The following is a 27,808-nucleotide window of genomic DNA, read 5'->3' as shown; positions in this document are numbered from 1 at the left end:
GCCATATACCACTCCTGGAACCATTTGGTCTCACATTTGCCATCACCTTCATTCATGGATCTAGATGTAGGAGGGGGTTGAGAAACTGAGGTACTCGTGGTGGAACCGAATGTAGCATTATACTCTGCATACAAATCCGCTAATACCTGTCTCACATTCGAAACCAACTCCTCAACACGAAACTCATCATGAATTTTCTTCAAATGGAAAGTAAGAAGTCCTAACTTGCTTCGTGGATCAAGCACAACGGCAATTAACATGAAAAAGTTCATCCTATCTTTGATGCCCAATACTTATCATATTTGGTTCTCATGTTTATGGCCATACTTCTCAAACAAATATTAGTACTCTCGCTCAGCATAATCAATTCAGTTTGGAGATCACAAATCTCTAAAAAACTGGTGTTGGCTGTCACATATAAAGATTCAGAAAATCTAGTAGTGGCTTCATAAAATATCTCCAAAAACTTGACAAACGCAGCTTTAGGAGGTCCCATGTGCCCATCATCAAAGTAAGAAAGGAAATTATAATTCTCACTCTCCATCCGCCTGAAAGCCTTCTCAAGCTTCTCAGCCGCCTCCAACATCAAATAGGTTGAGTTCCATCGTGTCTGTAAATCAAGACACAACATTTTCTTATAATCAATTTTTTTCTTTTTCTGCACATATCTTAAACTTGTCTAATCTTACGAGGGATGAATGCACATATCTAACTGCATTTCTAACGATTTTATTGGTATCATTGCACTCCTTCAAACCTTGATTCACAATAAGATTCAATATATGAGCACAACATCTCATGTGCATATACTTACCCCCAACACATTCCCTGTAAAAAACTGTTTCAAATAGGAAATTGCAGTATCATTCGAACTTGCATTATCAACAGTTACAGTAAATATTCTATCAATGCCCCAATCAAGCAAGCACGACTCAATATATCTTTCAATGGTATCCCCTCAATGATTAAGGATTAAATAAAAATTAATTATTTTTTTTTGCAATTTCCAATTCTTATCAATGAAATGTGCAGTTAGACACATATAATTCAAATTCTGTATCGATGTCCATATATCTATCGTCAACGAAGTCCTCATGCCACCACCTTTAAACACTTTTTTATGTTTTCCCTTTTTCTACTTCGTACAACTTCATACAATCTCCTGTAACTGTGACATGACTTGAAACTTTAAACCGGGTTTCAAGAGACCAAGCAATTTTTCTAAATCCCTATCCTTCAACAACCCTAAATGGCATCTTATCAATAATTACCATTTTTGCAATAGCCAACCTCGCAATCTCTTCACTAAATTTGTGGGTTACAAGAGTCCTTAATGTACTACCATCACTCTCTCCAACCCCCTCCTCAGGTGATGCCTCACCTGTCAATATTTTTTGAAACTTATCCAAAGGTCTATGTTTATGAGGATTTTTACGACATGAAGGCAAATGATTTTACATCGTTGAAGTTTCATTCCTCTTTGTGGCAAGCATACATTTTGCCACAATAATTACATTTAGCATTCGGATCATCTACAGGACAACCATCCACTTAAGTAAAATGATCCCATACAATCAACTTGTCCATCCCTTTCCGTTTCTTAGGTAATGGACAAGTACTGCTAGTAGGGGCACTATAGGGTTTTGATGTTTGGGCCTCTCTCACATCTTCTTCCAAATTAATTGTTGGTTGAGGTTCATTTGTATCAACATCAATCAGAGACGAAGAAGAATCCATCTAAATTATAAATGTTATATGTTTATAATTTTTAAGATCTCATGCAACATCACAAGTTTGAAACATGGCAAACATAAAACAAAATATCCCAGCAGCTAGTTTGCAACATGGCAAACATTACAAGTCTAAGACTCTAATCTAGGTTATTCACTCATCTTCTCTCAATTTACATAAATAATTAACAATAACTAAATAACAGATTATATATTAACAGAATATATATATATATATGTATATATAAGTTAATATTAAGTATATAAGTTAATACTAACAGATTATATATATATATATAAGTTAATACTATATAGTATATTAAGTATTAAAAATAACTGATATAGTATATATATATATATATGTACGTTAATATATGAAGGGGAAAAGGGGTCAAAATGCTCACAGAGGCCGGAGGAAAACACGGAGGCTTGAGGGAGTCACGGGTTTGTCTGCGGCGCCATTGAATGGAGAGAGTCACGGGTTTGCAAGCAAGCACGATGACGCCGGACAGAATAGCGATATTTATCCTACAGGCTAGTTCCAACAGATGATTCACAGGAGAAAAATCGCCCAAAACCAGAGAAGAAAGTCTCGAGGGTTTAACGGAATATTATAAAATCAAGCAATAATCAAAATCAGTCCACAAGCTGGACTGTTATAGCCAAAAATCCTTTTTATCCAAATTTTGCCAAAAATAGCAAAATCTCAGAAATCACTCTAAATTGAAATTCGAAATAAAATAACCAATTTGCAAAAAATTCGGCCCAAATGAGATTTAAAATGACTTCCTAACTGACAAGCGAAATATTACCATAAATAGTAAAAAATAACTAAAACTAGTGATTCGGAGGGGAAAGCAGCAGAATTTGAATTCATACTTTTTTTTTCTTAACCCATCTTCAATATTTTTCACATTGCATTTCATTTTTTTTATTTATTTTCATCTCTCGTAGTTGACGCATTGATTTTTTTCAACAAAAATCTCACAAATGCTTTGATAACTCTTTGTCCCTATGGAATACGATCCTGGACTTATCCTTGATACAACATGACACTTTTATACTTGGAAGCACATTCGAAACAGAGTCAAGTTTTTGGCACTGTTGCCGGGGACAACTGGTGCTTACCAGAGCATTCTTCTACTGCTGAGAGGACATTTGTGGAGCTGTGAACCTCTTCACAGCGTAGGTGACATATGATCTTTTTCCCTTTTCTCTCTTTATTTTTCATTATTTTTTATTTTATGCTCTTGTTTGTATAACTGGTTGAACTAGAGACCATAAATCTCGACTGTTTAGGATCGAATTATTGACATCTTTTAACTTTGCATCACCTTCTATTGAATCATCATCTGACACTGATAGCATCATGACTAAAAATGAACATCATGATAAGGAAATGGTAAATCAAAATAGGACACTTAGAGAGAGAGTATCTTCAGCCTGTTAGGACCAGCACCCCTTTTTGCATCATTTTACCTCTTAATGCAAATACTTTTAATTTCAAACCTGTGATGATTCCATTGTTACCACACTTTCATGGTATGGAATCTGAAAACCCTTACTTACATATCAAAGAGTTTGAAGAAGTGTGTTCCACATTTATGGATAGAACATGCACTGAAGAGGTCATAAGATTGAAATTATTTCCATTTTCCTTAAAAGACAAGGCTAAGACATAGTTAAATTTCTTAAGACCAAAATCCATTGGGACTTGGCAAGAAATGCAAACTGAATTTTTAAAGAAAATTTTCCCCATTCATAGAACCAATGTCTTGAAAAGACAAATCATGAATTTTTGCCAAAAGGATGTGGAAACATTTTACTATTGTTGGAAACGATTCAAAGACATTTTAAATGCATGCCCTCACCATGGATATGAGAATTGGAGGGTCATTAGTTTTTTCTATGAGGGTTTGCAACAAAAAATGAGGTAATTTGTAGAAACCATGTGCGATGATGAATTCTCCAACAAAGGGCCCGAGAAAGCATTTGAATATTTTGACTATTTGGCTGAAAATGCCCAATCTTGAGATGTTTCTGACTTGTATGATAGGTCTAAAAATAAAAAATGTGTTAGTGGTGGTGGTAAATACCACTTGAAAGAATCTGATGATTTACATGCTAAGCTTGCATTGATGTTTAAAAAGTTAGAGTCTTTAGAGCTTAAGAAAGTCAATGAAATGCATGTTTTGCCATCAATTTCTGAAAAAATGCAACATATGTGAAGATTCAGTGCATGTGACTAATGCATGCCCAATAATTTCTGCTTTTAAAGAAGTGTTACTTGATCAATCCAACCTTGTGCATATGATTTCTAAGAATTTTTCTGGACCTTATTCTAATACTTACAATGTAGGTTGGAGAAGCCATCTAAATTTCAGTTGGAAAAATGAATAACCTGGGCCATCTACACAAGGACAAAGTCAGTATACCCTCTATGTAGCAACTGGCCAAGGTTCGGGACCCTCTTATTTTGCAAATCAGCCCTCTCCAATGCATAAAAAGGGAGGGAAAGATTCCATTCAGCAACTAACTGTTACCCTACAACAGTTTATGCAAAGTCAGGCCACAATCAACAACCAGAACGCCCAAGCCATCAATGACATCAGAGGGACCTTTACTAGAGTAATCACTACTCTAAGTAACTAAGAGAAGGGCAAATTTCCCGCTCAAACCCAACTCAATCCACAAGTGCAAAATCAATCATCTTAGAATAATGGTGAAGGGGCCAATGTGAAATCAGTGAAAGCTATTACAACTTTAAGGAATGGTAAGGTTGTGGATATCCCTACCCATAGTGCAAGAAGCTATGGTGAACCAAGCACTTCAGATTCAAATAATGATGCATGTCTCATACCTATACCTTTTCCACATCGTTGGCTTTCTTTGCATAAAGAAAAACAGCATGCTAAAATCTTAGAAATTTGTAAGCAAGTTAGGATTAACATTCCACTTCTTGATGTTATTAAACAAATTCCTGCTTATGCTAAATTTCTAAAAGATTTATGCATTGTGAAATGCAAACTAAATGTGCAAAAAAAAGGCTTTTCCCACTGAGTAAGTTAGTGCCATTATTCAAAACCACACACCACCTAAGTACAAGGATCCTGGTTCACCTACCTTTTCATGTGTCATTGAAAATTCTAAGATTAGTCAGGCCTTGCTAGACTTAGGTTCGGAGGTTAATTTGCTACCTTATAGTGTGTTTGAATAATTGGGGCTAGGGGAATTAAAAGCCACTTCAATCATTTTGCAACTTGCAAACAGATCTATAAAAATTCCTAAGGGTATTGTTGAGGACATCTTGGTCCAAGTAGATAAATTTTATTATCTCGTGGATTTTGTAGTATTGGATATGAAGTTGTCATCCCACTCAAACTCTTCACCACCTGTGATTTTAGGAAGACCCTTCCTAGCAACTTCTAATGCTATAATTAATTATATGAGTGGTGTTTTAAAACTAAGTTTTGGAAATATGACTTTAGAACTGAATATCTTTAATTTGTGCAGGCAACCTCAAGAACTTGAAGACGTTGAAGAAGTCAATGCATTGGAATCCGTACTTGCTGAAAACTCTTTATTAAATTACAATTGTGATGAAATTTGGGAGGATTTAGAATACTCTATTGATTTAATTGAGTCCACTAATCAATTTTCTTCTCTTTGTGTTGCAGGAAATTCAAATGAGATGCAGTGGAAGTTCAAATTTGAGCCACTACCAGCACTACAAACCTCGGCACAACCCTCAAATGAGAAGACCTCAATGCTAGAATTAAAGCCATTGCCCTCGGAGCTGAAATACGCCTACCTCGAACCAGAAGAGTAATTTTCAGTGGTGATTTCTGCACTTTTAACTCCTGACTAAGAGAGTAAGTTGTTGAAAATTTTGGCAGAACAAAAATCAGCCATTGGCTAGTCTCTTGCTGACATCAAAGGTATAAACCCTTTTATCTGCACACATAGGATATATTTGGAAGAGGACTCAAAACCCTCTAGAGAGATGCAAAGGAGACTAAACCCCGTAATGAAAGAAGTGGTAAAAAAGGAAGTTTTGAAATTGTTAGACATAGGTATCATTTATCCCATTGTTGATAGCAAATGGGTTAGCTCAATCCAAGTTGTTCCAAAAAAATCTAGTATAACTGTGGTAGAAAATGACAAGGGAGAAATGGTGCCTACTAGGGAGACCACAAGTTGGAGGATGTGTGTAGACTATAAAAAATTAAATACTGCCTCTAGAAATGATCATTTTCCTAGTTTTGGAAAAAGTGGCAAGACATGAATATTATTGTTTTTTAGATGGCTTCTTTGGCTATGATCAAATAGAGATAGCCCCTGAAGATCAAGAGAAGATTACCTTCACTTGTCCTTTTGGGACTTTTACCTTCAAGAGAATGTCATTATTGAAATTATATACATTTTCTCCAATTTTTATTATTAACGAGTTACATCATTTAATTAATGGGTTAGGTAAACTATATATAAAATTTCATTACTTGTGACAATTAAACCATTTATAACTTTTTATCAAAAGTTTTAACGAACTAGCTAGCTAGATTACATAAATTGTTACATATCTACATCAATGAATAAATTAAGATTTAAATCATGACATATATCACATTGGAGCATTATTTTTTCTTTATCTTTTTAAATATTTAAGATGTTATTATTTTTAAAGTTAAAGAAATTCATTAAAACAGTGATAAACACGAAATTTTACAAATTGATAACTGTGTTCGTTTATTAAATGAACTGAATTTGAGTTTATCAAGTTTGAGTTAGAATTATTCGTAAATATTTTTATATATTCTCATAATCAATCATGTTCTGGAATATGAAAAATCTATTTATCAAATAATTAATATGTAATAACTTTTATAAAATTCCTATATATGTAGGCCAGGTGAACCATTTTTGTCAAGATTATTCAAATGATCAGCATCTCGAAGTAAACATTTATTGTGGGATTAAAACTCGAGACAATGACATGAAATATAAATAAATTTTCACAAAATGAAATTGATCGCCAACCTTTGTAAAGTCAAGGTCTTCTATGTATCGATCAGTAAACATGCATGCATGCATTTATAGCCGAAACAAGAATATTCCTGCCGTCCCAATTACGCATTTATGAAGGTGGTTACTTGTACCATCATGATGAAGATGGTTATCTGTCCGACATGAGAATTGTTGGATGCAATGACGTTTACCAATTCAATTCGGAAAAGGATATGCACGATTTCTCCATCAAAGCATGCATATGGGAACATGAACTATCTTTAAGTCTTAGAGGTAGATGTAGAATAATATTGGGATATTAGGGTTCTAGAATTCCCGGTATTTTGCGAGTACTGGAATATTGTGCGTTGAAGTACTAAATTTGGATTTGAAATATATATGGGTCGTTTGTATATTTTGAGTTTACAAGGAAAAAAAATAATTATAAATTTTTGCTTGATTTAAGATTAAGAGAAAAATAGACGAAGTACCACATCGATCATCTCCTCAACTACCTCTACCACATTGTCAAAAGAGTACTAACGGTCTAATAACATGTGATCCGGTTCTCTAAATAAAAAACTTATACTCGAAACCCCCCACCCCCTTTATCAAAACCTCTACCACATCCATCCAAGTGCTAGCAAATTTGAGGATTTTCGTTTACTTTTCTTATATAAAAGAAATGGGTCTAATAATTTTCTTAATAAGTAAATCATTGATTTCTTTTTTACAAAATTCTAAAGTCTCACTATTCATTTGAATAAGGCGAGCTTTAGTTGGAATATTTTTTTCAGAAAAATCTTTAACATAAAGTAAATAAATAACATGTCTTTTTCTATGCCAGAAAGCATTTGAAAAATCAGAACAAATATCAGAAATCAATCGTTTGTTGAAATCAGTAATTTTGGATTGAAGCAAAGGACTTTTCTTATATAAAAGAAAAGTAAATATATAAAATATATATACCATGTAGCTTTATTTTGAAATTACCTAATTAATATTCTCTTAGACTTGGAGGGGCCTACCTCAAATAAAAGAACTCCCAGAAGACATATTCAATCATTCTAAGGTGATATATATATATGTTTGTTTAAGAAGATATATATAATGTAATATTTACCACGTCGAGGCACAACAAGAAGTGGGTAGAGGTAGGGCTGTATACGAGCCGAGTTCGAGCGAGTTTGGGTTGTGCGAACTCGGCTCGTTCACAACTCGAGTCGAGCCCAAGCTCGGCTCGTTTATTGGACGAGCCGAAGTTGACGCTCGAGCTCGGCTCGTTTACATTTAACATAAACTCGAGCTCGGCTCGAACTCGGTTTGTTAACGAGCCGAGCCCAAGCTCGACTCGAGATCGGCTCGAGTACATATATGTTATTTGCAACTTGTAAAATATACAAAAAATATTATGCATCAGAATAATAACAAATTATTATTTTTTAATGGAGAATAATAACAATAGCAACTTAAATTTAAATTTACATCATGAAGCCTTCTAGAGACTATTTATTGACATTTACTTTCTAAATAGAACTAGTGAATGAAAACAGAGTTTATTTACAAATTACAACAGTAAGAAATGAAACTTAGTACATTAAACTCCAAAACAAAGAATGAGATCTAAAATTGAAATCAGTGAAGTCCTCAATCTTCACGAATGCAGCCCAGAAGTCAGAACCATATACATTATTGCGCTGCTGTCTGCATACACTAACTAATACACAAAAAAATTTGTTAACAGAATTTTAATCCCTTGCTCAAGTACTGTTAACTTAGTATACTGTCAAGGGATTTGTAACAGGAATGCAAAACTTAATTTGCACGAAATAAATGGCATATTTCAAACAGGTTGAAGCAGGTAGTAGCATTAGAAATTAGAATTAGCAAACTGCAATAAAATGGAATCAAATGGCAAACTCGCACAACAACTGACAAACCCAATAAAGTATACAATTATACAAAACATGAATTTCACGAGCAGTAGAAGAAAATGGCAAGCTCACTGATTTTACAAAGCACATCAGCATTTTAAATTACATATAGAGTGAAATGGCAAGCTAGATTGTCCAAATTACACAGCAATTATACAAAACAGAAATCAAACAAGCAATACAATCAACATGGCAAGGTAACTAACAGTGAAACAAAATACATAATTGTTGCACGTGAAATTCTTCATAGAAACAAGTTCTCAAGAAACAAAAGGCATACACTAATCAATTAATCAAAGTCCTCATGCAGTTACCAAAACAAAGTCAACATGACAGAACATATATAAAGCAGCAGGCTGCAGTAGCAATAGGCATACAAAAACTAAAGTTCATACTTTAAGTTAAAGCAAATATGCCAACTAGTTACCAACAAAATCACAATGACTAGAAGGGCCCAAACTTATACAATATTTGAGTTCACCATGACAGAAGTAAACAATTTCCCAAACTTGAACAGAATCACCACAGGACAACCTGCACACACTAATAAACCAAAAAAAAAACATTAATATAATATTTATTCCCTTGCAAAATTACTCAAGTACTTTTAACTTAGTAATATTGTCAAGGGATGTTTGCAATGCAAAATTTAATTTGCCATTTAAAGAAATTTAGAAAATCTAGATGGTGAAGAGTTAGAACTTAGAAATTACCTGAACTGTCATGTGATCATATTAGATAGAAAAGCCAAACTGTCCAAATATTACAAAGTAAACTGTCCAAATATCAGATAGTAAATCATATAGATTAACCAAAACAGACTAGATAAAACTAGAAAACTGCCCAGAAGCTCCATAGATTAAACATGCTTAATTTAAACAGAATCTGAGTCTGTATGGGCCTATGGCTATGGCAAGAGAATCTGAGTTTCTGATGGAACATCCTTCTAAAACACAAGAAAAAAAAGTAGTTAGTATTGTTGTAAATAAATTAATAATAGTAAGTATAAAATAATAAAATAGCAATAGACAGTGTAAATTAAATAGATTACACTTACAGAATTGCTTGATGATCTTTTAAGCCCATATAATGCTCTAACCCAATCAGACCCACATAACAACATCTGGACAGTTTCAGTTGACAATGACGCTCGATGAGGATCAATCACTCTGCCTCCTGCACTGAATGTTGATTCTGAGCTAACTGTGGTAATTGGGGTAGCTAATATATCTCGGGCCAATTTGGACAAAGTCCGAAATTTGAGACTATTTGTTTTCCACCAATCCAAGGCATTGAAACTTGCATCTGAACCCTCTTCACAGATATATATACTCTCCTCTAAATAATTGTCCAGTTCTGATTTACTAGGCTGCACGGTATCAACACTCCTAACAAAAGATTTAAATAATGACTGGCCACTCTGCATGCTTCTCCCAGTCCCGACACTTGAGGAAGAACCAGATACATTCATTCGAGCATTATCCTGCTCTCTTTGTGCCTCAAGAGTTGAATTGTATTCATGAACATACTCATCATATAACTCATGCAACACTTGAGAGACATGATCGATATTCTTAGCAGCATCCGGCATGTGATAAATTAAAGGAAAACAAAACTGGATCAGGACCATTTTGAATCTAGGGTCTAAGACTGCAGCAATTGACATCAATAGATTACACTCCCCCCAATATTTGTCAAACTTAGCACTCATTTTCCTTACCATTGATTTCATGTACTCATTCTCATCTCTACTCTTCTTACCTAAGATGTCCTTCATTCTCCAAACTTCAGAAAGAAATAAGTTTGTTGTTGGGTAATCACTTCCGGATACAATATTGGTGACTTCATTGAAAATAACTAGTAGTTGACAAACATTTTCAACTTGCCCCCACTCTTCAACAGTTGGAACCCATTCAAAACATCTATCTCTATCACCATATCTAGGGAAAACTTCTTTGAACTGAATTGCAGCATCCAACATTAAATAAGTGCTGTTCCATCTTGTAGGCACATCTAAAATCAGTTTCTTTGAAGGCAATTGCAACTGTTTTGCAATTTCACTAAATTGTTTTAGCCTATTCTCTGATGCTACCAAATATTTTATACCATCTCTTACACAATCAACAATATCCCTAATCTCCCCCAATCCATATTGTACAAGTAAATTTGTTATATGTGCACAACAACGTACATGAAATAGTTTCCCACCTACAGTCAATGTTCTCTTCAACCTAAAATCTTCTTTCAAGATCCGAATGACAACATCATTAGAACTAGCATTGTCAACAGTAATTGAACTAATTTTATTCTCAATCCCCCAAGTTTGGAAACACTTTTCTAAAGCATCAGCAATAAGAAGGCCAGTATGTGGAGGTGGCACATTACAAAAGTTCAACACACGCCGCTGAAGATGCCAATCAGCATCTATAAAATGAACTGTCACTACCATATATGAAAGTTTTTGACAGGAAGTCCACATGTCAGTTGTGATATGAACTTTATTCACATGTTTAAGTAAAGTCCTTAACTTAGCCTTTTCATTCTCATAAGTTCTCATACATTCTTTCTTTGCAAGAGTCCGTGACATTTTTTCCCAATATGGAGTGTTTGCACTCATGAATTTATTAAATACCACATGCTCCATCATAGAGAATGGATATTCATGGTAAAGTATCATATGAGCAGCAAGCTCTCGGACCCTACCACGATCATAGGTAAAGTTTGAGACAGTGAAGTTTCCATCTACCTCCTTAGACTCAACTGCTAAGACTTTTTGTTTTTTCTTAGACCCCATGTATGGCAAACAGGTTAGTAAGTGCCTACGTAGAGTAGTCGTAGAACTTGATCGAGAAGCTTTAAACAAGGTTTTACACCATTTACATTGAGGCTGTTTAACCCCATCCCTATCAACCTCGACAAAATCATTCCATACATCAGAAGTCCTCTTTCTTTTTTTTCTTTCATTGGCTACTGTTTGCAATTCTATGGAAGCATTCTCAGTAGACACAGTATTAGGAGCCTGAGTATTTGCAGTATCTCCATCATTATCAGATATGGCCTCTACTAAACTAATCCCAATCGAGTTTTCATTTTCATACTCTTCTACCGGATGAACTTCATTCACTGGATCACCCATTTGCTAGGGTCTATTCATGGTAAACACAAAACCAGGAACATACAATAAGCATAAAGACATTGGCCAAAAATCAATGTCTCCTTGTCTTGGTGGCTCAAGGTGCCTCCAGAAGCAAGGATACTAAAAGATGTTAAAGTCAAAATAATATGACTCCAACAGTTTTGTTATACAGCCTTGCCTTGATGGCTCAATGTGCCTCCAAAAGGAAAGGCTGATATAGTTGATTAATATCAACTATAACAGATGTTAAAGTCAAATTAATTTGACTCGAACAGTTTTAGTATACAATCTTGCCTTAGTGGCTCGATGTGCCTCCAGAAGCAAGGCACCTCAACAACATAAACATAGAACTAATTGGATAAAATTAATCAACCAAAACATATTAAACACTAGTACATTTCATAATTGAAGCAAGAACATAAACACAAGACAGATTGGATAAGATTAAGCAAGCAAGACATGATAAAGAAAGCATTGAAATATACTTGAAGCAAGATAATATATTCAGAAGCTGGCATTGAGATATAATTGAAGCAAGAACATAAACACAAGACAGATTGGATATGATTAAGCAAGCAAGACATGATAAAGATGACATAATTAAACAGTTGCAGAAAGGCCAATATATGATCATTTAAAATAAACAGAGGACAGATTCAAGCAAACATACTTTAAGTCTTGAAGCAAGAACATAAACAGAGGACAGGTTGAATATGATTAATCAATCATATCATATTAAAAAAGCATAATTAAATAGTTGAAGCAAGGACCATAAATAATAATTTAAAATAAACCAAAACATATTGAAGAAAGCATACTTTAAGTCTTGAAGCAAGAACATAAACAGAGAACATGTTGAATAAGATTAGACAAAAATATTGGATAAACACATAACAAAACAAAACAGATTCAAGAAAGCATTGAGATATACTTGAAGCAAGAACATAAACAGAGGACAGGTTGAATAAGATTAATCAACCAAGACAGAACATATTGGATAAACACATAACAAAACAAAACAGATAATATAAGCATTGAGATATACTTGAAGCAAGAAAATAAACAGAGGACAGGTTGAATAAGATTCATCAACTATGAAAAAACATATTGGATAAACACATAACAGTATACAAAAACACATCAACATAGGCCAATTTATAAACACAGAACAGAACAAATTATAAACACATAATTAGATAAACATATCCAAGAAAGCATGTTTACATATTTTCAGCAGACATAAACCAAGAACCAAATCAAGCAAGAATAAGTATTACTCACTGTGTTGTGGACTGCAAGTTTTGCTTGCACTTTCAGAAGCAAAGTTCTTTCTTCAAAAGGTTTTTCAAATCACACTTGAGAGAATTTCCAGTATAACAGGCTAACCGCTATAATTCTCAAAACAGATAGTATAGTGCAAGTGCAATAAGCAAACAACAGCAAGATCAAGATAGATGTAAGGCTTGAAGTCATAAACAGAGACAGAGTCACACTCACAAAGACAGTCAAGAATCAAGATGTCACATTAAGCAGGCGTACTAGGGTTTACAATCAACACTTTCAGTATACAAACATAAAAAAAGTGATTAGATCTAAGTCTATATACATAGATGATCAAATATTTAACTCATTAACAAAGACAGAGTCACAGAGACACACAATCAAGTCACGAGTCACACCAAGCAAGGCCCATCATTACAAAGTTACAAATATTTGTCAAACATGCAAAAACATGATTAGATCTACAATACTACAGTCAAATTAATTGTTACAAGAGAAACAGAGACACAAAATGGGTTAATAATTAGTTAAATGAACAGGAACATGAAATACAAAAAGCCCCAAACATAAACCAGGATTCAAGGAGTCAATGACCAAATATCCAAACAGATCCAACGAAATGGTTAGAAACAAAAAATAACCTAATTAATCGACTGATAGACAAACCAAATATCGAACCAGAGAAGCATGAACCACGAAATCAGAGATATAGTCGGTTGGGAGTCATAAATGCTAGCATTTAATGACCCATCCGTCGAGGCCTGACTGCCATCTCTGAGATTGAGATTGCAGTCAACAAAATCGGCCGATGCCTGCGATTGCGAGGATTTTGTGCAATCGCAGACTCCGATCTCCGAGTCCCAGACTCGATATGCCTCCAGAACCTTCAAGAATCAAGCCTTGATTCAAGGCTTCATTGAATCGTATCACACTACCACCGAATCGGGACTGAGAGGAGTGAGGAAATCGCAAATCGCGATGAGTCTGAGGGCTGAGAGGAAGTGAGATGTGAGTGAAACTGTGAAAGTGAAAGTGAAACTGTGAAAGTGAAACGGCAGAACAGTCAACAGATGCGTGAAGTCGTGAAGGACAAAGTGAAAGGGGGTGGCTAGGGTTAGTTTTTAGGAGACGGCTGTAAAAAGAGACTTATATAGTAAGCAAGTTAACGGCTACGATTCATTCAAAGAGATCCAACGGTTCCGAAAATATAAATAATTATACAAGTTACAAACTTACAACAAAACAGCTTAATTTTTTGTTGTATTATTATATTTTGTAATACTAACACTATATAATATAATAAGTTATTAATTTTTTATATTATATATTTATTAAATTATTAATACACGTTATACAACACCATATGTATTATGTATATAAGTATATTATGTAAATATATAATGTTATATATTATGTTAGTAATATTATTATATTAGTATATTAGTATATGTTAAGTAAATATATATCACCATACATTAGTAATGGTATATTTAATTATGAATGTAAATTAGTTATAAAATGACCATTTCAGTGATTTTATTTCTTTTTATATATTATATATAAAATATTTTGGTTAGTAATATTTTTGTATAAAGCTAATGTATTCATTATAACTTGTAAACTTATAGGGTTTTGTATTTTGGTTATATTTATTCTATATAACTTCTAGTTGGTATTATAAATTAAGGGCTAGTTCTATAAGACTAGTTAATATTATAAATTTATATATAGTATATGTAGTGGGCTATAACTATAAGTGAGACTAAGTCTATATACATAATTATGAAAATTCTAAATTATATTTATAGTATCTATATATATTATCTATATATATATATCTAACTTTTGGCTATTATATATTGTATTATATATATATAAATATATACGAGTCGAGCTCACGAGTCGAGTCGAGCTTCATACGAGTTTGTTCATGAACATTAATCGAGTCGGTCGAGTTTTATACGAGTTTGTATCGTTTAATAATCGAGCCTAATTCTATGTTTACGAACGATCCATTTAATATTCGAATCGAGTCGATTTTGAGTTTAATCGAGTCGATCTCGAGCTGCCTATCGAGTAGCCTGTTCATTTTACAGCCCTAGGTAGAGGGAAAAATGGTTATACAAACTCACAGAGTACCAACAATGATCTTCATCACTTTTAAAACGCTCGTATTGCTTCTTTGCATGGGAGTAATCAATGTCAAGGCACAAAGCCGGCTTCCTGATGATGAAGGTAAAGCTGTTGGATAAAGTTATTAACAGCTTAATTTCGGGCTTATACATATGGGAGATCAGAAGGGTCACCGGCCCTTATATTTTGAGACATTTTTATCGGCCTTCCATTGATCAGAAGGGCTAACTCATGACTTTTTTATTCCTATATATCCGATAATCATGGGCAGAAATTTGTTGAACATCCCCCCAACGCCGCCCCCTGAAACTTTCACATTACTAATTATAGGACTCTAATTAGTTATTATTAAAGTTCAAAAAAAAAGGAGAAGGCTTTCTCATGGAAAAATTACTAATGTCCCATGCACTATTTGATTGAAACTACAATTATACCGAAATTAAGAAACCGATGGGAACCGATGCATGGAGGTTAATATACTTAATTGTCAATAATGAAGTTCTGAAGGTCTTAGCGCTGCAGTTCAACAGTACTGCAATGATGACTGGCCTAGAAATTTGTTTCATTCTGACCTTTTGTCTCTCTGGATTTGGAGAAGAAAAATTATCTTTAAGGTTTCGAACACGTTTAATTAGATTGAAAATGGAGTAAAACTCAGCAAACCTAAATTCTAACTCCAAAACTTTTTTCGCTTTTCTCATCATTCTCTTCGTGATTTGATGATCTATTGCATGTGTTGTCAAAAAAAGTAATTTCAGCCGTTAAACACAAGAACAAATGTTGGAGTATAGCATCCAAGATTGAGCAAATGGAATTGAAGTCTAAAGCAGTAGCAGCAGCAGCACGTGTTAAATTAAAAGAGGAAGAAGAGTCAGTTAGTTAAGTTAGTTAGTTAGTCATTTTAGTCATTTTATTTTCTTTCTGCTCTTATATAAACAGAGTTTTATTTTGTAATCATTCAATTCAGTCAATACAAGTCTCAGTTTCAAGTTTTCTCTCTTGTCTCGAGTTCATGATCTTGAGTTCATCTGAAATTCAACATGGTATCAGATTGAAAATACTCTTGCTTCCGCAATCTTTGTATCAAATTTCACTTCCTAATACGATTACAAACATCTTCATCCTGAAATCTTTGTAATCTCTAAATCATAATTTTCTTGCATTTCTTGGAAATTTCCAAGAATGAATTCTGATGATGATGTATCTGTTCATTCTTCTCATCTTCGTCAAAATCCTTCGGATGATTCCTCTAGTCCATACTACTTGCATCCAAGTGATAATCCTGGTGCATTGCTGGTTTCAGAAATATTTGTTGGCAATAATTACATTGCCTGGAGTCGAGCTATCATCATTGCCTTAACTGTCAAGAACAAAGCTGCGTTTATTGATGGATCAATCCTTGCTCCTCCTGCTGATCAACGTGTTCCCCACACTGCTTGGCTTAGAGCCAATAATCTGGTACTTTCTTGGCTTATGAACTCCATATCGAAAGAAATTAGAAGTAGTCTTCTTTATGTTGCTTCTGCTGTCGATTTATGGAATGAATTGAAAACCAGATATTTGAGAAGTGATGGTCCTAGAGTTTTTCATCTTGAAAAACCTCTTAGTTCCATCACTCAAGGTTCTTTAACAATTACTGAATACTTCAGTTCATTTAAGACACTTTGGGATGAATATCTCAACTACAGACCCTTTCCTACTTGTAGCTGTGGAAAGATGGCTTCGTGCACCTGCAACCTATTTGATTTTCTTCTTATGAGACAACAGTCTGATTATGTTTTAAAATTTTTAGTTGGTCTCAATGACTCTTATGCCTCAATAAGGAGTCAATTACTTCTCTGTTCTCCATTGCCAAGCATGGCAAAGGTATTTTCTTTGCTGATTCAAGAAGAAAGTCAAAGACAGTTGAATAATTCTGTTGATCATGAAACTCATGCTCTGTTGGTCAAACAAGTTAATCACCAGCCTAAGTTCTTGAAAGACAAGTCAAAGAGGTCCTCTCTATACTGTACTCACTGTGGATACAATGGACACACTGTGGAGAAGTGTTTTCAGTTGCATGGATATCCCCCTGGTTGGACTGGACCCAAAGGCAAGCGATATTCACCTACTGTAAATGCAGCTATCTCAAATGAAGAGGTCTATATTACTAACAACAATGAGAACCAAAAGTTTTCTTTAACTCATGAGGAATTTACCAAGCTTTTAGCACTTGCTAATTCAAATCCTTCACTGCCTCAAACAAACCTCACACCAGCTGTGAATCTTGCCACTTCTCATTTCTCTGGTAACTTTCTAAACTCTTCTTGTTTTTCTGTTTCTTCAATCCAAGAACATGAAATTTCATGGATATTAGACACTGGTGCAACAGATCATATGATCTGTTCACCTCTTCTATATTCTTTTACACCTAAGCCTATTAATACTCTTATTAACCTACCTAATGGCCAATCTGTTTCTGCCAATTATATTGGCACCATTTGCCTCTCTGACACATTATCTTTAAATAATGTGTTATGTGTCCCTAGTTTTTCTTTCAACTTGCTTTCTATCTCAAAACTAACCAAAGATACTAATATCTCTGTTTCCTTCTTTAATTCTTATTGCCTTTTACAGGACCAATCAGCAAAGAGGATGATTGGGATTGCTCATGAAAAACATGGACTTTACCACTTCAAACAAGTTACTACCTGCACCAAGAATAAGTTTCATTCTCTACCATTTGCTTCAGCTATTACCCAACAACATTTAGATATCTGGCATAACAGATTAGGACATGTTTCTATTTCTAGATTACCTTTTCTTAGACAATTAGAACCTTCTATATCTCTTGATTCGAATAATGTTTGTGATACATGTCATTTTGCAAAGCAAAGAAAGCTCTCTTTCCCTGTTTCTCAGACACATTCAAATAAAATTTTTGATTTGATACATTGTGACATCTGGGGTCCCTTTGGTGTTGTATCTTATTCTGGCTTCAGATTTTTCCTTACAATAGTTGATGATCACACACGATGTGTTTGGGTATATATGCTCAAAGCTAAGTCTGAAGTTCCTTCCATCTTAAAAACATTCTGTACAATGGTAGAAACACAACTTAATGTTTTTGTCAAAGCTCTCAGATTAGACAATGGATCTGAATTTCTTATTCCTCAATTCTATCATGATAAAGGTATATTACATCAAAAGAGCTGTGTAGAAACTCCACAACAAAATGGTGTTGTGGAGAGGAAGCATCAACACCTACTAAACACTGCTCGAGCTCTAATGTTTCAAGCAAATCTCCCTCTAACTTTTTGGAGTGATTGTGTGTTGACAGCAGCACACATCATAAATAGAATCCCTACTCCTCTCCTTAGAAATAAAACACCTTTTGAAATGCTCTTCAATAAAGCTCCTAATCTTTCCCATTTAAAAGTATTCGGATGTCTTTGCTTTGCATCAACTCTTTCAAATCACAGGCAAAAATTTGATTCAAGGGCTTTAAAGTGTTTATTCTTAGGATATCCTTCTGATATCAAAGGATACAAATTGTTAGATTTAAACACAAACAGAACATTCATTTCAAGGAATGTCATATTCCATGAAAGTCATTTTCCTTTTAAAGTCTTACCATCTAATTCCGAGGCTCATTCTTTTCTATTTCCACCAAATACTTCTGTTTCAGATTTTTCTTCCCTTTTTCCTAATACTCCCTCAAATCCATTTTCAAATACATCAAATCCAACAATTCAACAAATGGAAAGCACAGAAACACTGACTGTACCAAATAGTCAGAATCCTATGCTGCATAATGAATCAACCCTCAATATTGAACCAACTCTCAATATTGAATCAACTCTCAATACTGAATCTTCCAGTGGTCAACATTCTCACAACATTGATCACTCTCAGCAGCTCAAAAAATCTTCAAGAATGAAACAAACACCTATCTACTTGCAGGATTATTTTTGTGGTTCTGTCCAAAATGTTGTACAAGCAAACTTCTCATCTCCTCATGCTGCTTGTTCTTCTAACAAAGGTATTCTCTATCCTATCTCTGAGTTTATATCCACAACTAGACTGTCTTCATCTCATAAAGCATTTCTAGCCTCAATTTCTGCTTCTCAAGAACCCAAAACCTTTAAACAAGCTGTCCAAATACCTGAATGGCAAGCTGCTATGCAAAAAGAAATAAATGCCTTAGAGTTAAATAAGACTTGGGAACTTGTTACTCTTCCTAAAAATAAATAGACCATAGGCTGCAAGTGGGTTTTTCGAATTAAATATAAAGCAGATGGCACTATAGAGAGACACAAGGCTAGATTGGTTGCTAAAGGCTACAATCAACAAGAGGGATTGGATTTTTTTGACACTTTTTCTCCAGTAGCAAAGATTACTTCCATTCGATTAATCCTAGCCATAGCTGCCATTAAAAATTGGCATCTTCACCAACTAGATGTAAATAATGCTTTTTTACATGGTGACTTATATGAGGAGGTTTATATGGAATTACCTCCTGGTATGGCTCAAAAGGAAGAAAACAAAGTTTGCAAACTTCTCAAAAGTCTTTATGGCTTAAAACAAGCTAGTAGACAATGGTTTGCAAAATTGTCCAAGGCTTTGCTTCAATATGGTTTTGTTCAAGGTACTTCAGATTCTTCTTTGTTCATCAAGAAATCTGAATCATCTTTCCTAGCTATATTGGTCTATGTGGATGATGTCTTACTGGCTAGTGATAGTTTGATTGAAATTCAACTACTCAAAGATTTCTTACATCACCAGTTCACAATTAAAGACTTGGGAGAACTCAAATATTTCCTTGGCTTGGAGGTGGCAAGGTCCAAGAATGGAATCTCAATTTGCCAAAGGAAATATGCTCTTGATATACTTCAAGATACTGGCATGCTTGCTGCCAAGCCTGCTACATTTCCAATGGAATCCAATCTAAAGCTCATTGCAACAGATTCTGTTTTGTATGATGATCCATCAGCTTACAGAAGAATGATTGGAAGATTGTTATATTTAACTCTCACCAGACCTGATCTTACCTATTCAGTTCAAGTCTTAAGTCAGTTCCTTTCCAAGCCAGCAATCAGTCATTATCAGGCAGCCACTAGAGTTCTTAGATATTTGAAAGCAACACCAGGACAAGGATTATTTTTTCCCTCATCATCAGACTTGCAACTGAAAGCCTTTTCAGACAGTGACTGGGCAGGGTGTATTGACACTCGAAAAAGTGTCACAGGGTTTGCTATCTTCTTAGGCAACTCACTGGTTTCATGGAAAAGCAAGAAACAGGCAACAATAAGCAGGTCATCTGCAGAGGCAGAGTATCGGGCCATTGCATCAACCACCTGTGAGATTCAATGGCTTATTTATGCCTTGCAAGATTTGGGAATTAATCATTCTCAATCAACAATGCTGTATACAGACAGCAAGGCAGCCTTATCCATAGCAACAAATCCTGTTTAGCATGAGATGACAAAGCACATAGAAATCGATTGTCACCTTATCAGAGAAAAATTACAGCAAAAAGTCATCAAGCTATTTCATATTCCTTCAAGATTGCAGCTGGCAGACATATTGACAAAACCCCTTGGTTCTCTACTTTTTCATCACACATTACGCAAGATGAACATCATTAATATCCATGTTCATCTTGAGGGGGGGTGTTGGAGTATAGCATCCAAGATTGAGCAAATGGAATTGAAGTCTAAAGCAGTAGCAGCAGCAGCACGTGTTAAATTAAAAGAGGAAGAAGAGTCAGTTAGTTAAGTTAGTTAGTTAGTCATTTTAGTCATTTTACTTTCTTTCTGCTCTTATATAAACAGAGTTTTATTTTGTAATCATTCAATTCAGTCAATACAAGTCTCAATTTCAAGTTTTCTCTCTTGTCTCGAGTTCATGATCTTGAGTTCATCTGAAATTCAACAACAAATTCTATGGATTGAATTTAATGATGGGATGAAAATGTTTTTGAGAGATGAAAATTCTCTTTAAACTTTCAAGCAAGTTTAGATCAATTTTTTTACTGAAAAAGGTCAATCCCGCATCTCTGTGTTACTGAAAATGTTTAGATATTGCTATATATCTGTGTTGATGAAACAGTACTGCATCTCGAGAAATGAGAAACACCAGGGCATCTAGTCCAAACATGATCTTATAATATATCCTTTGATGCCAAAACGATAACCAAGAAACATGAACTCTGTCCATGCTCTCGGAAGCAAAACTTAAACACAACCAATTACTCGGAAGGTGGCTGCAAGAAGGTAATCTCATGCATGCATTTGGGACTTTATGATCATCATTGGGGAGGTCCTGGGTAAGCTTGCTAATGCCATGGTTAGTATATAAAGCTGGCCACATCTGCTAGCTAGCTCTACACAGATTTTCTGCTGGTGCGGGGCTTCTTGACATGCCTACGTCATGATTGATGAAGAGGTCGCTACAGGTACGGCCGACGGCCGAGTTCGTGCTAAGTCGGGTATACCCTTCGCGCAGTCACCGAGGGGAAGAGTCTGGTGCTATATATCTCCACATACATGCTTAAACCTAGCTTCTCTCATCCAAACGAATTCTTTCTCTCGGATCGATCTGCAGTGCGTCACGACCACGACAGAGGTGTTTGTTAGAGACAGGAAACGTTCAACGAGAGAACCTTTTACAAGTTTAGAGCTCTACCAGTATTTACCATGCACTGACTACAATAATAAAGCACGGAAAGAACTCTTCTTCAACTATAGCATAATATCGTGAAGGAATACAATAGAACCAAACCAATCGTGTTGGAGATATTTTACCAAATGATTCGATGAAATGTAGAATATAAGATGAAATTGTATGGAAATTTTTGAAAAATCCTTTCCTAATAAAAACATTCAAAATGAAAAGGAAAAATATTTTGACAGAAAATTTAGATAAAGTTATAAAAGAGATGTGTCTCTGTCATTCTTCCATAACGAATTTGGTGTATTTTTGCAGTTGAAGCCCTTAAACAAATAGCAGCAGAGCTGGGGAAGAAGGGCTGGAATTTCCATGTAGACCCATGCAGCAATGACGCAAGTTGGGCAACACCAAAACTGGAGCCAAGAACGTACAAAAATTCTATAAAATGCAATTGCGTCGACCCTGGTGGTGTATGTCACGTTGTTGGACTGTACGAAACCTATCTTTCACTGATGATCGATCCCTTGTATCTTGATAGTGAAATTTTTTGGATAAAATAAATTTTCTTAATACAAAAGTAGATAGTACTGCTTATATTATACTTAAAACGTCTCTAAATTTTGGAATGAAACAACTAATAATGATTTTCGAAACAAAGGGCATCACATCCCTAGGCTTTATATACAATTCATAAAATGAAACAATAGATTATGATGTCTTAGGTCCATTAGGTCCATTACATCTATTCGGGATGACCTGTGCCGTCTGAATCTTTTCAAAGCTTGTTAGTTATTGAAAAATGACTTTCGAAGTCCGATAAAGAACCTGCACCCTGAAATATCTGACATCTCATAAAGTTTCTTAATTTGAGAACAGTTCCTTAATTGATCATTCATATTTCCTTTGTGGCACCTGGTATTCAATTCGTTATATATGATTCTATACAGTCTAGAGATCACGACCTGCATGCAAATGCTATTAGTTAGTTAGAGCTGTTTCTTCTTTCATCTGGCATCTTGCAATCGCCTAACTAGTTTGTTGAGTGCGTACGTTTATAAAAAAAACAATGTTGTTGAACAATGCAGCATGCCTCAAGGTTTTTCCTTATATTCTAGCAAAATATTATCCGAATATGAGTAAACAGATTACATTAATCCTTTCCCTTTAACTATCCTTGTCATACAGATTTCTTACCGGGCAGGATCTTTCTGGTGTGCTTCCAACATCCCTGGTAAAGCTGCCTTACATAACGATGATATAAGTAAAGTAACCAACTAATTAATGATTAGTACGTAGTACTACTTGCTACTATAGATAAATCAATAAAAAGACTTATTTCGAAGGCTCCTGTTGTCGTTATCCATAAAAGTTATCGATAGCATAACCGATAGGGAAGTGCTACGCCCACAGAGGATTCTCACCGAATCCTCACCGAACAGCAACATTTTTTTTTTTCCTCTGTTACATATTTTTTAAACATTTTTAAATATATATATTTTTTTAAAATATCAATCCACTAGTAAACACTTTCTTAACTATTATTATTATTTTTTTAAAACTAAACATTGGTTAGTTTGGGGGTCCAATTCATCTGTACCCCCACCCCAGCATTTTCCTTATGTTCAAATCTAATTGCACACTTTCCTGATCTTGGTTGCAGTGATTTGTCTCGAAACTATCTTACTGGCACAATTCCATCCCAATGGACTTCTCTCAAGTTGGAAGTTCTGTACGTGCCTGAGTTGCTCTTTGGAGAAATAATTATCTAGGACTACTATAAGTATTTAATTGGGATTTTAATATAACTCATTATATTACATTGATCACTCATAACTTTTCAATTGATATCTAAGGTTAGCCACTAAATTAATGCTCATTCTTGTTGAATTAAAACAATTGGCTACAGGTCCACTTCTGTAAACAAGTTATCGGGAAGAATTCCAAGCTACCTGGGAAAAATTACCACTCTTAAACAATTGTATGCTCTTTTATTTGGAAAAACGGCACGATAGATTGATTTTTGTTTTCCTGGTTTTCAATTTGACAAAGACTATTATATGCCTTTTCAGGAGCGTACAGTGTAAGAATAATGATTCAAGCTTGCTAACGAGAGAGAAACCAAAAAATATGCAAAAGGATTATGCGTTGTGTTTTTCATTTACACTGCTGCTACTTTATATACACAGAAACAGAGCAACCTTTCTAACACAAAACAAAAGAATATTCCAGCCTTTCTATCTGTACAGCTGTGAAATGTAACAACCTCTAAAATTACATAAGGATACATAACAGATCATCTATGATGAGGACATTGTGGTAAATGTACCATGATATTATTACAAGAACTAATTCTATTTGATGATCCATGTTGCTGCATATCAGAGACGTTGATGTGCATACCTTCTGCTGCATTTACTTGATCGAGATCCTTGCAAGAGCTGGTACCATGTTGCTCTAATACCCCCCCACAAGATGGAGAATAGATATTAACTATTCCCATCTTGGAAAGGTGTAAGTAAAGCAAGTAAGAAGGCAAGGACTTAGTGAACATATCGGCAAGCTGAGAAGAAGTATGAACATGTGCAGTTCGAATAGCCCCTTCTTGGATTTTATCTCGGATGAGGTGACAGTCCACCTCAATATGTTTTGTCCTCTCGTGGAAGACAGGGTTTGCTGCAATGTGTAAGGCAGCTTGGTTGTCACAGAAGAGCTCAGCAGGTTGAGGATGAGGAATGGAAAGGTCATGAAGTAGATGTCTCAGCCAAGTAAATTCAGTAGTAATCGATGTCATGCTGCGGTATTCTGCTTCAGCAGAAGATCTGGAGACAACTTGTTGTTTCTTTGATCGCCAGGAGATGAGAGAGTGGCCCAAGAAAATGCAGAAACTAGTTACTGACTTGCGAGTGTCCGGGCATGAGGCCCAATCTGAATCACAGTAACCTATGAGGTTGATGGGGGAGGTGGAAGAGAGAAGGATGCCTTGGCCAGGTGCATTTTTAAGGTATCTCAAAACTCGATGAGCAGCAGCAAGATGAGAGGAAGTGGGATGGTCCATGAATTGGCTGAGTACTTGAATGGGATAACTAATGTCTGGTCTAGTTAAGGTGAGGTAGAGTAATCTACCAATGAGCTGCCTATATGGAGTAGGATCGAGTAGTGGAGTGCCGGATGTTTTTGATAATTTATGATTTTGATCCATGGGAAGTGTCAATGGTTTGGAGGCTAAGTGAGCTGAATCAGCAAGAAGATCCAAAGTGTATTTACGTTGGCAAAGATGGATACCAACTTGAGAACGGGCAACCTCAATGCCAAGAAAGTACCTTAAAGTACCAAGGTCTTTGATTTTGAAATGAGTGTTCAAAAAATCCTTTAAAACTGAAATGGATTGAACAGAATTGGTGGCAACTACTATATCATCAACATAAACTAGTAGTGCTGTAAAACTTGTATCAGTAATGCAAGTGAAGAGGCTATAATCAGCCTTAGATTGAGTAAAACCGAACTGAATCAAGGCAGTGGAGAATTTGTCATACCATTGGCGAGAAGCTTGCTTTAAACCATATAGGCTTTTGAGCAACTTACAGACCTGGCTAGGTTGAGCTTTGTTGTAGCCAGGTGGTGTCTTCATATAGATGTCTTCATGTAATTCTCCATTTAGGAAAGCATTGTTGACATCGAACTGGTGCAAATGCCAGCCTTTAATGGCTGCTAAAGCAAGAATTGTTCTGATGGTAACCATCTTTACCGCGGGTCAAAAAGTTTCATGATAGTCCACTCCGGGTTGCTGTGTAAAACCTTTAGCAACCAATCTCGCTTTCTTCCTCTCAATTGTACCATTAGAATGGTACTTTGTTTTGTAGACAAATTTGCAATCAATGGGAGTTTTGTGAGGTGGTAAGTCTGTAAGGATCCAGGTTTGGTTAAGCTCTAAGGCTTCAAGTTCTGTTTCCATTGCCTTTCGCCAGTCACTGTCTTTAGCAGCTTGCTTGTAAGTGAGAGGATCAATGTGTGATGAGATGGTAGTGGAAAATAAAGCATAAGCAGGTGACAATTTGTGGTAAGAGAGGGAGGATGATAAGGGAAAGGGTATACCTGAAGGAGCTGATGCCATGTTGCCTGATTGGGAGGAGAAGATACAAGTTGCTTGTTGACAGTGGAAATCTTGTAGGTATTTGGGAGCCCGATGGATTCTAGTGGATTTGCGGAGAGGAAGGGATGAGGAAGAATCTGTTTGTGGTGTAGGAATGTTTATAGGAAGAGGGGCAATGTCTGAAATAGGTTGTAAGTCTAATGTTGTGTGTGTCTGTGAAGGGATATCAGGAGGTGATATGGCAGAAGGAGAAGAAAATTCTGGTAGTGTTAAGGGGTCAGGTAAGGAGGAAGAATGTATAGGTGAGGAAGATGGTGGGGAAGGAAGGAGGAAGAATGTATAGGTGAGGAAGATGGTGGGGAAGGAGAAGCAGGTGGTTGCATAAGATTGTTTGGGGAATGAGGGGAGTCGGAGTGGGAAGGATTGTTTAAAAAAGGAGCTGGAAGGGAAGGTTGAAGAGGTTGGCAGGGAAAAGAATTAAAAGTAGAAAAAGGAGGAGGTGAGATCTGATCTGAGTGATGAAAGGGGAACACATGTTCATGAAAGGTAACGTCTCTAGAGATGAAAATGCTTTTTGTATGAAGGTCTAAAAGCTTATATCCTTTAACCCCAAAGGGATAACCAAGAAATACGCAATATCGACCACGGGGTTCAAATTTCTGGCGGTTGTGGGATAGGGTGGAAGCAAAACAAAGGCAGCCGAAGATGCTCATGTGAGAATATGTGGGAGGTTGTTGAAAGAGGAGTTCAAAAGGTGTTTTATTGGAAAGAAGAGGAGTTGGGACACGGTTAAGAATGTAGACTGCTGTGAGTACACAGTCAGTCCAGTATGGTTTGGGAAGATTGGATTGAAGTTGGAGGGATCAAGCTATATTCAAGAGATGTTGGTGTTCTCGTTCGGCTATGCCGTTTTGTTGTGGGGTTTCCACACAAGTGCGTTGATGTATAATGCCTTTCTTGTTATAGAATTCTCTCATTTGAAACTCAAGTCCATTGTCACTTCGAATTGTTTGAATTTTAGTATGGATTTGGTTCTCAACCAGATTATAAAAGGCTTCCAGACAAGATTTGGTATCAGATTTAGCTTTAAGCAAATACAACCAGGTGGTACGTGAGTAGTCATCAATGATGGTTAAAAAATATTTGGTGCCATCATAAGCTACCACTGAATTGGGTCCCCATATGTCACAGTGGATAAGTTCAAATATTTTCTTGCTTTTATGAGAACTTAATGGAAAAGGCAATCTTCGATGTTTTGCAAGAGGGCAAATAAGACAAGGATTATCATCAGAAATGGTAGAAACATGATTGTGAATTAAAGGATCTTGAATTAGATGTAATTTGGAAAAGGGAGTGTGACCCATACGACAATGCCAAATATCAGAGACAAAGTTAACAGGTTTGACAGTAGCTAAAACCGAAGAATTGGTATGTAATGAAAGAGGCAAATGATCATGGAGGGCTGTAGGAGGCACTGGTGCAGCAAGTAAATGATAGAGTCCTCCTTGTATCTCACCCATGCCAATCGTTGTCCATGACATAAGGTCCTGAATGAAACAAAATTGTGAAAGAAATAAAAAACAGCAAGGAAATGAGAGGGTTAGCTGTTTGACAGAAAGTAAGTTAAACTGAAAAGAGGGGACGCATAACACATTGTGTAAAGTTAATGTGTTAGAAATGGAAACTGTGCCAATGTGTGTGACAGGTGCAGTGTGACCATTGGGAAGTTTAACAAGAAAATAAACCTTAGAAGTGATGGAGGAAAAATGGGAGGTGCTGCAGATCATGTGATCAGTAGCACCTGTGTCAATTATCCAAGGTGTGTGTGTGTGATTTCTAGAAATGCAAG

General features: G+C 35.6%; 1 protein-coding gene, 1 long non-coding RNA gene and 1 other non-coding gene across 3 annotated transcripts; 1 reads left to right on the top strand and 2 right to left on the bottom strand.

Moving 5' to 3' along the window:
- Window positions 1-268: 268 nt before the first annotated feature.
- LOC122278461 (zinc finger BED domain-containing protein RICESLEEPER 2-like) lies at window positions 269-11,804 on the bottom strand. Its single transcript, XM_043088651.1, has 4 exons — window positions 9,726-11,804; window positions 1,496-1,532; window positions 1,272-1,381; window positions 269-610 (listed from the first exon to the last, which is right to left on the bottom strand). Exons 1-4 carry the CDS (start codon window positions 11,802-11,804, stop codon window positions 269-271), a joined length of 2,568 nt encoding a protein of 855 aa, XP_042944585.1.
- Window positions 3,502-3,609, bottom strand: LOC122280239. Its single transcript, XR_006229824.1, has one exon. It is a non-coding gene; the product is annotated as a small nucleolar RNA R71 (small nucleolar RNA).
- A 5,517-nt stretch (window positions 11,805-17,321) lies between the features above and the next one.
- Window positions 17,322-18,169, top strand: LOC122278102. The gene is made up of 2 exons (XR_006229291.1): window positions 17,322-17,505; window positions 17,835-18,169. It is a non-coding gene; the product is annotated as an uncharacterized LOC122278102 (long non-coding RNA).
- The last annotated feature ends 9,639 nt before the right edge of the window (window positions 18,170-27,808 follow it).

This window comes from Carya illinoinensis, chromosome 10 (assembly GCF_018687715.1).
Source record: "Carya illinoinensis cultivar Pawnee chromosome 10, C.illinoinensisPawnee_v1, whole genome shotgun sequence".
Lineage (NCBI taxonomy): Eukaryota > Viridiplantae > Streptophyta > Magnoliopsida > Fagales > Juglandaceae > Carya > Carya illinoinensis.
Note: the sequence above shows the minus strand (reverse complement) of the source record. Positions and strands in the feature narration are given on the sequence as shown.

What these genes read in the sequence shown, in the direction of transcription:
- LOC122278461 (XM_043088651.1), bottom strand. Translation starts at nt 11,804, where the DNA reads ATGGGTGATCCAGTGAATGAAGTTCATCCGGTAGAAGAGTATGAAAAT. An exon ending in TGTAATTATTGTGGCAAAAT is followed by an intron (nt 1,382 to 1,495) that starts GTATGCTTGCCA and finishes AAATATTGACAG; the next exon opens with GTGAGGCATCACCTGAGGAG. An exon ending in GGTTGGCTATTGCAAAAATG is followed by an intron (nt 611 to 1,271) that starts GTAATTATTGAT and finishes CTTGATTTACAG; the next exon opens with ACACGATGGAACTCAACCTA.